This window comes from Balaenoptera borealis (genome assembly GCF_965194805.1).
Source record: "Balaenoptera borealis genome assembly, chromosome: 3".
Classification (NCBI taxonomy): Eukaryota; Metazoa; Chordata; class Mammalia; order Artiodactyla; family Balaenopteridae; genus Balaenoptera; species Balaenoptera borealis.
The window spans coordinates 92,927,790-92,942,451 of NC_138866.1; the positions used below are offsets into that span (position 1 = coordinate 92,927,790).

Below are 14,662 nucleotides of genomic sequence, written 5' to 3' on the forward strand. Positions count from 1 at the left end.
TCTTTTAAAGATCCAAGCTTTAAAGGTAATGATGAGAAAAAGATTTGACTGAGACATATTCTAGACCTTCATTTTAGAGGGTTCAAATAAATAGCTTTCTTTTCCCAACCGAGAAACCTAATTGTCATGAATCAACAAAATAGACTCTACCTGACTTTTTGAATATATGTCCTGTGGTTAGACCACTAATACTTAAGATGCAGGTAAAGGATAGAGTAGGAAAAACAGATACTGTCAGACTGGTACGAGGTCACTCTGCCTAACTCTGGCGTTAATCCTTATCTTAGTACATTCAGTGTTGCCAGTAAAAAATCATTGGGCTTTTTGGAAATTACATTTCAAGAGCTAGCCTATATCAGGGGAGCATATGTTGGCTTTTCGTGGTTGAGTAAGCTTAAGATCCTAGCTGAGCTAGGTGGGGGCAGAAAAGTCAGGGTTAACTCTTGTTACTGTTATCTTACTGTCCTTTAGCCCTCCTTAATAGTCCAAGCTCCAACATCCCCTGCCCTCTGCCACCATGGTGTCGGTTGTGGCATCACTAAGGCCTCAAGTTTCCTTAAGCACCTTCCTGAAAAGTTAGTTTCTTGGCCTTACTGTGCTTTCTCTTAGTCAAAAGTATTATTTCTCAACTGTTGCTTCTTATGTTTCAGTAGAAATCATGTTCCTGAAGCACCACTCTATCCCATCATTTTCTTTTTCTTTGCCAATTTTTTTTTTAAGTTGTCTACAGTCTACTTCCATTTCTTTATTCCTTAATGCTTGTGCTCTTGCTTCCACTCACACCACTGTATGGAAGCTGTGCTCAACAAGGTTATATATACCAGGCTCTTACAATATTCCAAATCTGTTTTTTTTTTTTAATGAGTATTTAAAAACATATTTTACGTTTGCTTGTTTCAACCATAACTTCCTAACTGTTATATCTGTCTGGGTATTCTTTTCATATTTGTAGACAATTGGATATTTTTATTCATATTTGCATTGTTATATAATTGCTTTCTTTAAAATTTTTTAATGAAATACATTACATACATTACATATTATTTTATGTTATAAAAGCCTGATAATAAAATGAGCATCTGTACAAACTATTATATGTAAAATAAGCTACAAGGATATATTGTACAACAGGGAATATAGCCAATATTTTGTAATAACTATAAATGGAATATAACCTTTAAAAATTGTGAATCACTATATTGTACACCTGTAACATGTAATGTACATCAATTATACTTCAATAAATACATAAAACAAAACAGTCATCTGTGAGCATCTGTGAACATACCACCCAACTTGAGAAATAAAAAAAACCTTACATATCGCTGAAGCTCTTTGTGTGTGCCTCCCTTATTGTATCTTCTGCCTCTCCAGAAATAGAATTTTATATTTACCATTTCCTGCCTTTATAAATTTATCTGATTTGTATCCTTAAGCAATATATTGCTCAGTTTAGTTTGTTTTAAAACTTCTTACAAATGGTGTCACGTTATATGTATTCCTGCTTTTTCACTCAGCTTTAGGGGGATAAGCAGGGGTTGAGGAGGTGGTGAGCATGGGGGAGTAGGGAATGTTCTCTTGTTAAACTTTATCCTGGAAGGTCAGGGACCACGTCTTATGTACCCTTTGTGTCTTTAACATGTAACATAATGTTTTTTTACAAGGTAAGACACTCAATACTGTTGTCTGTATAAGTATGAGGAAATCCAAGGGATCCCTATCATATTCTTTAATGGATGCTCTTAGCTGTTTTGGTGGTGCATTGTTGATGAATTATATACCTAATCAAGAAATGAGAAAGTATTAATATTTAATATAAAATGTGACAAGAATCAAAGCAAATTGGGGTGCTTTTGGAGTTTCACATAGGTGAACAGAAGCCTTTTCGCCCCTAAAGTTGTGTACCTTACTCAGCATCTTAGGATTCAATGTTCATTGATGTCCATTCGTCTAATAATAGTGAACTGATAGAATGAAGAGCATTAAAAGGTAGTGGAAATAAGTGATAGAAAAAAATTTGTAATCTCTCTTTTCTTTAAATTGAAGTATAGTTGATTTACAGTGTTGTGCCAGTCTGTGCTGTACAGCAAAGTGACTTAATTTTACGCATACATAACATTCTTTTTTTATATTCTTTTCCATTATGGTTTATCACAAGATATTGAATATAGTTCCCTGTGCTATACATTAGGGCCTTGTTGTTATCCATTCAAAATATAATAGTTTGCATCCGCCAGCCCCAAATTCCTAGTCCATCCCTCGCCCTCCCCCACTCCCCCTTGGCAACCACAAGTCTGTTCACTATGTCTGTGAGTCTGTTTCTGTTTTCTTGATAGGTTCCTTTGTGCCATATTTTAGATTCCACATATAAGTGATATTATATGGTATTTGTCTTTCTCTTTCTGACTTAATTCACTTAGTATGATAATCTCTAGTTGCATCTATGTTGCTGCAAATGGCATCACTTTGTTCTTTTTTATGGCTGAGTATTCCGTTGTATATATGTTACCACATCTTTATCCATTCATCTGTCGATGGACATTTAGGTTGTTTCCATGTTTTGGCTCTTGTGAATAGTGCTACTATGAACATAGGGGTGTATGTTTCTTTTTGAATTATAGTTTTGTCCGGGTATATTCCCAGGAGTGGGATTGCTGGATCATACGGTAATTCTATTTTTAGTTTTCTGAGGAACCGCCATACTGTTTTCCATAGTGGCTGTATCAAAAAAAGTTGTAATCTCTTAAATGTATTAATGCAGCTATTTATTCAAATTGTAATTAGTTCTTTACAACTGAAGACCTTGTATAAATTTACTTGGGTTCCTGAAGTTTTCATTTGGTGACACTTATGATCTTGCCAAGATTCCCATTTAGTGTGCTCCCCTGATCTGCCCCATCTATATGCATCCCTGCACAGGTACACACACACACACACACAACTTAATTGTTACATACCTATCCTTTCTTCTTCTTCATTTTGTTTACTACCTCCATCCTCCTAGTCAGAATTTACCAGAGCAGATGAGGAAACAAAGAATGTCATGAAACATCAAAGACCTTTTCAAAGTAAACCAAGGTATTTGGGTGTATTCTACCAGAAACATGTTCATGCATCCCCAGCTTCATATAATGTGCCCTGGCTACCCCTCCCCCCAACTTGTTTCCTTTTGTAAACTGATGAGCAAGAAATATTTCTAAATGAAACTTCCTTCTATTTGTAAACTATACGTGAATGCAGATTTAACAGAAGAAAAATATAAAAGCTTTTATTATTCTGTTCCTTTGACAGGAAAGATTCCTAATACTTAATGCAAAATGATACAAACAGTAATTCATTTAGTTAATGAAAATTTGGAGGGGAAAGTAAATTGTTTATTGATACCCTGTATATTGAACTCTGAAAATAAATATTCAAGATAATTGAAAATTAACTCTGTTAGCAAAGGACACAGTTCAGGAGGTTTGTTTGTTTGTTTGTTTTTTAAACTGCTCACTTGTTTTATTGTTAATGAGGAAAACTAATGAGATTATTTGTGTTCATTTTGTTTCAGAAAAGAACTACTTTTAATGAAGTACACCATCCATTGTGAAAGTGGAGAAGTAAGGATTATTCATCATGCCTGCTGTGGCTTCAGTTCCTAAAGAACTCTACCTCAGTTCTTCACTAAAAGACCTCAATAAGAAGACAGAAGTTAAACCAGAGAAAATAAGCACTAGGAAGTATGTATACTTTGCTAATTTGAGTCATATACAGGTATCCCCCGCTATTCAAAAGTAGAATGTTCCTATGAAGCCTTTTGTAGGCCAAAATGGCATAAAGTGAGGAAACAATTAACTTTTTTCATGAAAGCAAAAATCGCCTCTGGATTTCTTTTGATTAGTGGAAAAGGTACTTAGTTAGGTGTTCTGTAAAAGCAAAATGGTGTAAAGTGGGGGATAGCTGTTAACTTTTAGTTCATTTCCATTTTATTAAATGAGTTAGAGAAGTTCTTAATTTTATCTTGGCAGAATACATATATATTCTGCTAATAAGCATATTATCTGTTTTCTGGACAGTATGTTACATCATAAGTTTAAGAGGTGAAGACTGCAAGGATTCTACAAAACTCATTCAGCCACAGTTAATGTCTTTTCCTAAAACAGTGTAAAAGTACTTCTTAATTAAAGATCATTTTTATCCTTGTGTATTTCACATATAAGATCTGGTTCTAGCATAGTCTTTGATTAAAAAAGAAGAGATATGTTTTTTATGCCGTATTCAGCAAAGTATTTAATTTTTACCAATTTGACATGAACTTTTAACCTAATGATTTTTTTAAAATTTATTTTATTTATTTATGGGTGCATTGGGTCTTCATTGCTGCATACAGGCTTTCTCTAGTTGCGACGAATGGGGGCTACTCTTTGTTGTGGTGCACTTGTTGTGGAGCACAGGCTCTAGGCACACGGTCTTCAGTAGTTGCGCCACACGGGCTCAGTAGTTGTGGCTCACGGGCTCTAGAGTGCAGGCTCAGTAGTTGTGGCGCATGGGCTTAGTTGCTCCACGGCATGTGGCGTCTTCCCGGACCAGAGATCAAACCCATGTCCCCTGCAATGGCAGGCGGATTCTTATATATCCTCTTTCTTTTTTTTTTTTTTTTTAAGTCTTGTTTGTTTGTTTTATTATTTATTTATTTGGCTGTGCCGGGTCATAGTCGCGGCACGTGGGATCTTTGTTGTGACATGCGTGTGGAATCTAGTTCCCTAACCAGGGATCGAACCTAGGCCCTCTGCATTGGGAGCGTGGAGTCTCTGCACCACCAGGAAAGTCCCCTAATGATTTATTTTATGTATTTTTATTTTTGAGGGCATGTAGTCTATCTATGTTGGGGTAGACTACATGTTGAGGCAGAGGCTAGAGATGATACTTTCCTGATAACAGTTGCAGAATTTGTCCTGAGATAAAATATAATAGAGATGGAGAGGTCCAGCTATTTTGATATTTACTGGAAGTTACTTTGCTAAAAATGGGATATCACTAAAATTGTTAACTTGTTGATAGTTTTATCTCTGTTAAGGAGGGATAGGAGACAATAGGGGAACTTTTCCTCTGAATTTATTTTGACCAACAAAGGAGAAGACTTAGAGATATATAACTATATTATTACAGAGCTGGGAGTAAGAGTTTCAGAAAGACAGGTGGGTCTAGCCAGCCTTACAACCTACACTTGAGGTAAGCAGATTTTAGGAATCGGGGAAAACAGGTGTTCTTTGGCTGGAGATAAATGTGAGGCTCTAAAAAATGATATGTATGATCCCAAATGAACCTGTAAAGAGGCATCTTAAACCTGTGTTTTCACAGGAACATCTTTATGAGTCATTTTCTAGAGGAAATAAACAAGATGGGAAGGAAATAAAACATTAAGGATGAAGACAGGAGAGTAGTAAGAACTTTAAAGAAGGTCAGGAAGGAAAATCCCAGAATGAACTAATATTCTTAAACATTACTAAGTGTAAAATGGGCTTTTAAAAAGATCTTTGGGTGGGGAAGGGATAGGAAGAATAAGAGAGGGATTGGCCTACTTCTTGAGCTTAGTTGGTAATGTTGATGGGGTGATAGAGAAAGTAGCGCTGTTTAACTCACATTGAATGATTTTCAAATAGGAAATAGTGAGAAGGGTAAAACCACCTTGAAGCTTTCTCAGAGAGCTTCATCTAATCTTAAAACAGATAAATCTGTTTTAGCAATGTCTGGTTTAGCTCTAGGACTACCCTGATCCCACAGGAAGTGGTATGTTGGCCTAAGTGTACCACCACAACATGTAGCACTATTCTAGAGAATGCTAGAATCCTTTTAGGATATTTGGCTGGTTCACTGGGCTCACAGTAGCATTGCAGCCATCTCAGCTGGGTCTGCTACATATGGGCCCATGAGATATACATGCATCATAATGAAAGAAATTTGGAAAAACCTAAGGACTGTTGTACCCACTCCTAAACTCTTAGAGAATCTTCTTACTGGCTTTGGTTTGATTTACCTCTATCCTGGGACTTTGATGCCATGCTTAGCAGGGCATGCACACTGACTGAAATTGTCCTTGTGTAGGACCATCTTTGGTCTTAAAGACCAGTTTGGCCCTGTTCCTTTGTGTGGTGTTCTAGTTCCTTGGCCTGACCAACTTCATCACTAATCCATGTCTCAATCGTAGAGCACAGTTTGAAAAATATAGAAAACAAGATGAACTGATTTGTAGAAATAAGTTATTGATAAAGCATATTGTATATCAGCATTGGCACTACAACTTAGTTCCCAAAACTTTAGTCCTAAGTAAATGAATTCCTCTTGTAGAAATGTCTGTTTTATTAATTTGCTTTCTGAAGACTGTTAAACCAGGAAAATGTCCTTAGAATGAATGCCGTAGTGGACTTCCCTGGTGGCTCAGTGGTTAAGAATCTGCCTGCCAATGCAGGGGACATGGGTTTGAGCCCTGGTCCAGAAAGATTCCACATGCCGTGGGGCAACTAAGCCCGTGCACCACAACTACTGAGCCTGCGAGCCACAACTACTGAGCCCGCGCTCTAAAGCCTGCGAACCACAACTACTGAGCCCACGTGCCGCAACTACTGAAGCTCACGCACCTAGAGCCTGTGCTCCACAACAAGAGAAGCCACCACAATGAGAAGCCAACGCACTGCAACAAAGAGTAGCCCACGCTTTCTGCAACTAAAGAAAAGCCCACACGCAGCAATGAAGACCCAATGCAGCCATAAATAAATAAATAAATAAATTTATTTAAAGAAAAAATAAATGAATGCCATAGACCCCTCAAATTATTTTACTGAAGTGGAATTTTAAGATGACATGTTTTTAGACTTTAAATCTCTTTTCTTTTCAGGGCCAGTAAATCAGAGTGCAGTTCAGCCATTGTGTAGAAAACTCTAAAAGATTGAGCTCATGTCCCCTTTCCTGTACCTAGTTTCTTGAGTTTTTAGGTGGGGAAAATTTTACATCATGTTTAGAAAGGAGTCAGAAGAATTGAAAAGTATTTGTTTTAACATTAAAATAATAAATATTTTAGCTCCCCTACTTCAGTACAAGTAGTATGCAGCTATGTTCTTTAATTATAGAGTATGACTATTATATGGATGCCGGAGGACCATTTGCCTCAGGATTATCTATTGTAGCAAATCTTTTAAAACTGGATTTAGAATGCATTTTGAACAGTTTGGTGACATACAAACAACTATTAATGAAACATAAGTATTTAATTGTAGTATAAGGGGAATTTTCATGTTGCATCCAAACTTATATCTAACTTTGTATAATTCTGAAGTAGTGCAACCTAAATTATGATATGTATTTTATTGAGATTCTCTGTGGACTTTATACATGACTTTTTTCCCCCAGATGTCAAGTGTTTTAATTACTTTTTCTCTAATTTTAAGTTATGTACAGAGTGCCCTGAAGATCTTCAAGACTGCAGAAGAAAGCAGATTAGATCGTGATGAGGAAAGGGCCTATGTGCTATATATGAAATATGTGACTGTTTATAATCTTATCAAAAAAAGGCCTGATTTCAAGCAACAGCAGGTACCTTTTATTTCTATGTTTTTATTTGCTAAGTTATTTTTACACAGTGGAGCTATTGATCTCCTCTAAAATTTTTAACTAATACTGAAATTTAGGTATTATGTAGCAGCATGTTCAAACTCTTCTGCAGACAGAAAAAGCAAACTAAAGATTTTGTTTCATTATTTGCAATATATGTGTATATGTATGGATACACTCACACTATATACACGTACTTAATTTGCTTTGGATTAGTACAGGTTTATAGCAACATACAGACTCATGATTAGTCTTCTGTTGTAATAAATCACTGCCAGGTCAAATAGAAGGATTCAGTTTACTCATGCATTCAATAAGAAAAATATGACTATAGTTGTACTTTTTCAAGGGTCAAGATTTAGTCACTTGTTTTTATGTGACAGCTTTTTGTATTTAATTGACATTATAGCCATATTAAAGATCTCAGTTTGCAAAATTAATGTTGATTAATCTATTTAATTTAGATAATCATTTTTATCTATTTATTTATTTTTTGCTTTTAATCTTTTGAGCCAGGTGCCTTTCTTCCAATTTGCTGAAGCGTGAGGAGGGAGGGAGGATGGGAGATGTGTAAATGGGTAAAGAGAACTGATGACTAGTATAACCGTTGCTAGAGAAGATGGTTGCATTTTTATTACACCAGAAACAGACAAAAGAAGAAAATAGAGAGTGGGTTAAAGAAATGGGAAGAATATTGTGTTGGTGGTTCCACCTTTACCTAGGAATGATCTTGCTACTAGAGAATAGTAGCAAAATACTGCTTATAGATTTCTTACCTGGTAGACAAGCCATTCTTTCATTTTTTGGCCATGGCATGTGGCATGTGGGATCTTAGTTCCCCGACCAGGGATCAAACCCATGCCCACTGCGTTGGAAGTGTGGATGGAGTCTTAACCACTAGACTGCCAGGGAAGTCCAAGACAAGCCATTCTTGAATTAATATTGAGATTTTTATTTAGTTCACTTTTGGCAGAATTGTCGTGCCTCATTTAAATTTTTTTTTTAATTTGTTTATTTTATTTATTTATTTTTGGCTGCGTTGGGTCTTCGTTACTGTGCATGGGCTTTCTCTAGTTGCGGTGAGCAGGGGCTACTCTTCGTTGCACTGCGCGGGCTTCTCATTGTGGTGGCTTCTCTTGTTGCGGAGCACATGCTCTAGAGTGCAGGCTCAGGAGTTGTGGCATGTGGGCTCAGCAGTTGTGGCTCACGGGCTCTAGAGTGCAGGCTCAGTAGTTGTTGCGCACGGGCTTAGTTGCCCCGCGGCATGTGGGATCTTCCTGCCTCATTTAAATTGACTTATAGAAGTGGAAAAAAAAAAGTTCTCTTATTCTTCGAAATAACCTTTTTTTGTCCACAGTAGTGGGACTAATAAAATTTCTTTTGGTTGTTGGTTATGGGATAACTTTAATGTTTTATTTAATGGTGACAAATGATTGCTGGTGTTTCTTCTCACCAGCAAAATTATGCTGATAATCTTTATGGGGTTTTAGATGTAGCTTTGGAAAGGTAGCTCCTTGCATTTGGAGATTCATCTTCCTGTCTACAAATGGCTGGGTTGGTCCTGCCCTTGGAACATTCTTGGACATACTTATCTGCAGATAGAGACAGAGGCTTGTCTTGCACACTCTTTGATGGTTTTTACAGTATCTATTAAAAAGATACTGCTTAGAGCCAGGATACGGTTCATGTGTTTAATACTTTCTGTCATCACTGATATTTTTCCTAACCCCACTGGAAGGTTTCAGAAAACAACAATGATGTAATGGTCGTTTTACTCAGAGAGTCTTTGAGTCATGTTGTTTCTGCCCAACATAAAATTGAATAAAAGCTACTCTGCTATATACATGATCTATGGGATATGAAGGACTACCCACAACTAAAAGTTTGGCCTATTTATGAGATAATAAAGAGAAACCCAGTGCCGGAAGACCCTGGTGGCATGACAAAAACATCACAGACTGGGGTAGAGTAGACCTGGGTTGGGAATGTGCTCTCTCACTTTGGGCTCTCTTACTTCATCTTTCCTGAGCCCCCCAGTACATTCATCTCTAAAGAGGACCTCCTTGGTGGGTTGCTATAAGAATCGAAGATAAGTCTTGTATTCGTTCCTGTCATACTATAAGTATTCTATAAATATTGGATGGGTGAATGAATGAATAAATGACTGGTGGCAATTATTCTGCTTATTTCTATTGTAAATTTGTATTTTATTTATTAAAACATAAATCTGAACCCTGTCAGAAATTAAAAAAAAAAAAGATACTGCTTAAAAAGAAGTGTAAAAGTATTTACTGAAATAAATATTTTTGAAAGATTTGCAAATTTGGAGAACTTCGGAAGTTTTGGTGTTTCCTTTTTTGTCTGTTGTGGTAGGGCCAATTTTTTATATACTTATTTAATTTTTGCTTTACTTTTCTAACTTACTGGTTACCTTTTTTCTTTGGCAGGATTGGGAGTGGTTTTGTAGCTACCTTTTTTTTTTTTTTTTTTTTTAACTTGAGAAGGTTGGGAGTAAATTTTAATCAGTAAGAAATTTTTCCATTTCCACAGAGTATCTATTGCATTTCCAAAGAGAGTATCTAGTTGAAAGTGGCAGGAGTTTTTCAGGTTAGGAAGCTCCCTGCAAAGGCTCAAGTAACCCAGGCTGTTACTTCATATGCTGTAGATGTTCAGTTCCTGATATTAGTAAAGGGACTGTTTCCATTTGCTCTGTCCAGGGTACCACATCTGCTACTGTCTTAGAACTGTTTTTTGTTTTATTTAGCTCAACGTCTCCAGTGCATTTTAAGTATGTGAAGTGTTAAATTTAGTAACTACATATTTTCTGGTTTTTACCCTTTAAATCAGGAAGTGACAGGATGTAATGTGACCAGCCTTCTTCAGAAACTTACATTTTTCACTTGTTTTACACTAAGATTTAGATAAAACTTGTTAATTTAGCAAGCTCACTAGTAGAAAACACATTACATTATTGTTTACTCATTGAAAAAAATTAGTTTATGAACAATTTTTTCAGGGTTATTTGAAAAGGGGGGGAAGGCAAATATATTGAAAATCTTAGTATAGCAAAGTCTAGATACAGTTAGAGTATTTTTAAATATCCATGGCAATCATGATAATTAATGCTAAATATTATTAGTAGTGAACCATTTTGTTTGGGAAATCATGAGAATTGCTTGAATTTGTGTGTTCAGGAGTAGGAAAGTTCTACTAAGTAAACCTAAGAAGCAAATGTTTTTAGTTGTATAAGAATTGGACTTTTTTTTTTTTATTCTGCCAATTGTCAATACTATTGAAAATTGGAAAAAAATTATACTTACTCCAACTGTGTTCCTTTAAGAGCACAGAGAGAGGTAATTATTGACAAGAAACCTCATTAATATTAGGGGAGTGTCTTCTGGGAGTTTGTACCAGACATGCCCAAACATGATTTTTTCAGCATTTTAGCAGTGTTAAGCTGGGCTTTTAAATGAGTTCATGTCAAAAAATTAATAAAACAAGTCATATAAAGCAACCATACTCCAATAAAAATTAATTTAAAAAAAAGTCATAGTGTTTTTTGGTTTTACTTCGTATTTTGTTTTTATCAGAGAAATATTACAGTAATGGCTAATATTATTTTCTCTTAAAAAAGTATTGCATCAGAAGTCAGGACATTGTGATAATGGAAGTAACTACAGCTTCCACTGTAATTTTTAGTTGATATAATATTGAACAAACTATATACTTTTATTAAAAATTACATAGTGAATGGCCCTTTTATATATTTTATCTCTAATCTAGAAGAATAAAATCAAATAAAACACAATCTACTTTTAGGCTAGATAGATAGATAGGCTAGATAGATAGACATATGATAACTGTTATCAACAGATCTATCTTACCAGCTCTTCGTAACTGCCTCTCAAAGAGCCAGAGATGGGTATTTCTGGCCTCCTGGCCTTTCTTTTTATAACTTCTGATTACAGTATCATTTGTGATAAACTGTGTTAGTAGGCTCTATTTGCAAAGTCATAGTGATAAGTTGCGGCAAGTTAGATCCACTAGTCAGTTAGCTGAGTCTCACTGCACTACTGTCATGTTAAACCAGCCTTGATTTGGAAATATCTCTGATTGCAAGATCTAATGAGTGACCCCTTAGGGAAGTGATTTATTTTTTTTCAATTCATTATGCTTGTTATTAAATTATGTGCTAAACCTTTTGTGTACGTGTGTGTTTTAACGTAGATCATACTATTGATTTATTTTCTACCATTTGATTTTTGGTTACTCAAGGTTTCCTCAAGTGTAAAACTTGTTTTATGTCTAAAGTGATTTGACTCCATTTGGGAGGTAGGTAGGTGTTATAAAATACAGGTGGAAGGAAACATCTCAGTTTAAAACAGGCAAAACAAAACAAATTCTATGCTGTGGATCAATACAGAATTTCCTTTACTGCTTCTGAGACTAAAAGAAAAAACTAAGTAACATATTTACAGTAGGAAAATATATTTTGCTCCTAACGTATATGGTTTGCTTTTTGGCACTTATTCAAAAGCAATAAGAATAGTATTTACACTTCATAAAGGTGCCTCACAAATAAGTAAAATTATTACCTACCGGCTTTTTTTTTTTTTAACATACTAATCGTATGAAAAAAATTTTTTTTTTTTTGTTAAAAAATATTTTTGAAACAATTGGAGAATAAGTTGTACACTTTTGTAGGTTAAAAGTTTTAAGAAATATTTTATTCAGTCATAATATTTTTATCTAAACTTTTGTTTATGTGAACACCATAATTTTGTGTTTTTAGCATTAGTGCTATGTACAGTGGCTAGTACTAACAGTATAAGATGGTTTTCCTATAATTTTAGGACTACTTTCATTCAATACTTGGACCTGCAAACATCAAAAAAGCTATTGAAGAAGCTGAGAGACTCTCCGAAAGCCTTAAACTCAGGTACAGACACTATTATGAAATCTTTAAAAGAATGTAAATTTAGAAGATTAAAATTATATTTAGAATTTGTCCATTTATATATGACCATGCATATAAATCCCAATTCCTAAGAAGTCTTATATTCATGTGTTACCATTAATGTTCTTTACTGAAAATTTTTAAATGTTTAGACTGATACATTGGTAAGATAAGCATTGGTCTATTAGATTATAGCTCAGGTCCAGTTTTTTCTAAGTTTCTGACAGGATTCTTCAGAAAAACATAATATTCTCATATGCTTCATGTCATAATGTGCTACTGGACTTGTGCGAATGAAGTATTTAATGTTAGTTTTGACTTGCCTGGTTGCAGAAGTTACGTATTTAAAAAAAAAATCTAACTCTAGTATTTGCCATGACTGACTTACCAGGCTTATAAAATAATTAGAAATTAAAAACAGTATGTTTCAATTTTTAGTCATTAGTCACTCTTTAAATAACAAAATTAAAAGGGAACTATTTTTACTCCACTATTTTTTTTAAACTTGGATCAGTTAACTGCTGTAGTTACACAGGTTTTCCCCTGCTATCTGAAAGTAAAGTGTTCCTATGAAACTTTACCTAAGCCAAAATGGCGTAAGGCAAAGAAGCAACTACCTCAGGACACGTCTTGCTACAAGATGCACAAAATAAATCGAGATAAAGCACAGATGTTCACAGACACAGTTAGTTCAGAGCTCTGGCAGCTTGATGCTGAGATGCTTGTGTAATTCCTGGGGAAGGAGCTTGGCGGTGCCACTCTCGGATCAGGGTGTGGCTACTTCTCTAACAGCTGGCTGCAAAACAACTACTAAACGCTATTTTCATTTTTCACCTTTTTTCCATAAGTGAATATCCTCTTCAGATTTCTTTCGGTTAGTAAAAACGAGTACTAATGTAGGTCTTTTGTAAAAGCGAAGTGGCATAAAGAAAATGTCTGAAAAGCAGAGATACCTGTATGTATCTTTACTTAGAAATTATCTTTTTCAACTAGTGTGTTCCTTGGTCCTTTCCACAATTACTAATCTTGGGGCTGGAATATGTTAAGGTGGATGAAGTCATTTAGAATTACTATTCTCTTTCTCATTAGCCAGTTAATCAACTAAGTAGAATAGAATTTCTCCTAATCTTTGGGTTACCCATTATTAACTGTTCTCTCTTAGATTGCCTAGTTTTTCCCTAATTATACTACTGCTAGCAATAATCATGTTCTTTACTCCTCTATCTTTGGGGCTTTAGGTTCTTTCACTTATTTATTGTCTGTACTTTTTTGTATTTTGAGCTATTTTATAAGTAAATCGGGCTTTATAGTTGATTTTAGGATTGTAAATCCTTTGAAAAGGAAATGGCAGCATATTTGAATCTTTAAAGGGTTGAAATTAGGGGGAGGGAAAGAGCAAAAAGAATATTGAACAACTTCAACTTGAGAGCATAGAGTTTCTTTTCAAGGTTTTTGAGCAATTTGAAATAAATCTACAGAGGACAAATTTGTGAGTTGTGATTTGTAATGGAACACTGGCAGAGTTGAATTTCAACTGGAGGGAGAAAGAATGCAGCCATAAAATACCTCACGGCAGGATATTAACTTTATGGAACTGGAAATCCTTTACTTTCCACCATCATGCCAATAAAAGACATCCTGACTTCTTTTTTCAACTAGATATGAAGAAGCTGAAGTTCGGAAAAAACTTGAAGAAAAGGACAGACAGGAGAAAGAGCAGCTGCAGAAACAGAAAAGGCAGGACACAGGAAGAGAGGATGGTGGCACATCAGCTAAAAGTTCTTTGGAAAATGTATTGGATGCCAAAGACAAAACCCACAAGGTATTTCAGATTTATTCTGCTAGGTAAAAAGACTGGTTCTTTTTGTCAGATGATTTGCTTAAGAAGAGTTGAGATACCACTATATTGTTCTTTTGGGCAAAAAGGATAAAATGTAATGTGTTTTTATTAGAAATTGAATTAATTATTCTAGCTTTAGTTGATTCCAGGTTTTTCTTGAAACTTCTAAAGAAATATGTTGTGTGTATTTGTTAGTTTTTAGCAGTCACTATAGACTTGACTGGAGCAGTGGAAAGAGCATTTGGGCTGTGATGCAGTATATCTGAGTTCTGGTC

The 14,662-nt window shown here is 35.2% G+C and overlaps 1 protein-coding gene across 5 annotated transcripts in view; it reads left to right on the plus strand.

Annotated features, from left to right (window-relative positions):
* The window catches only part of USP8 (ubiquitin specific peptidase 8), a 58,669-nt gene that overhangs the window by 9,268 nt on the left and 34,739 nt on the right, over nucleotides 1-14,662 (plus strand). For all 5 annotated transcript variants that reach the window (XR_014243395.1, XM_082387921.1, XM_082387918.1 and 2 more), the window contains exons 2-5: nucleotides 3,554-3,722; nucleotides 7,428-7,572; nucleotides 12,444-12,529; nucleotides 14,207-14,369. Coding sequence is in view for 4 of the 5 variants with exons in the window: in XM_082387921.1 (XP_082244047.1) it covers nucleotides 3,619-3,722; nucleotides 7,428-7,572; nucleotides 12,444-12,529; nucleotides 14,207-14,369 (498 nt within the window). In the remaining variant the exon portion in view is untranslated. The remainder of the gene's footprint in view (nucleotides 1-3,553; nucleotides 3,723-7,427; nucleotides 7,573-12,443; nucleotides 12,530-14,206; nucleotides 14,370-14,662) is intronic.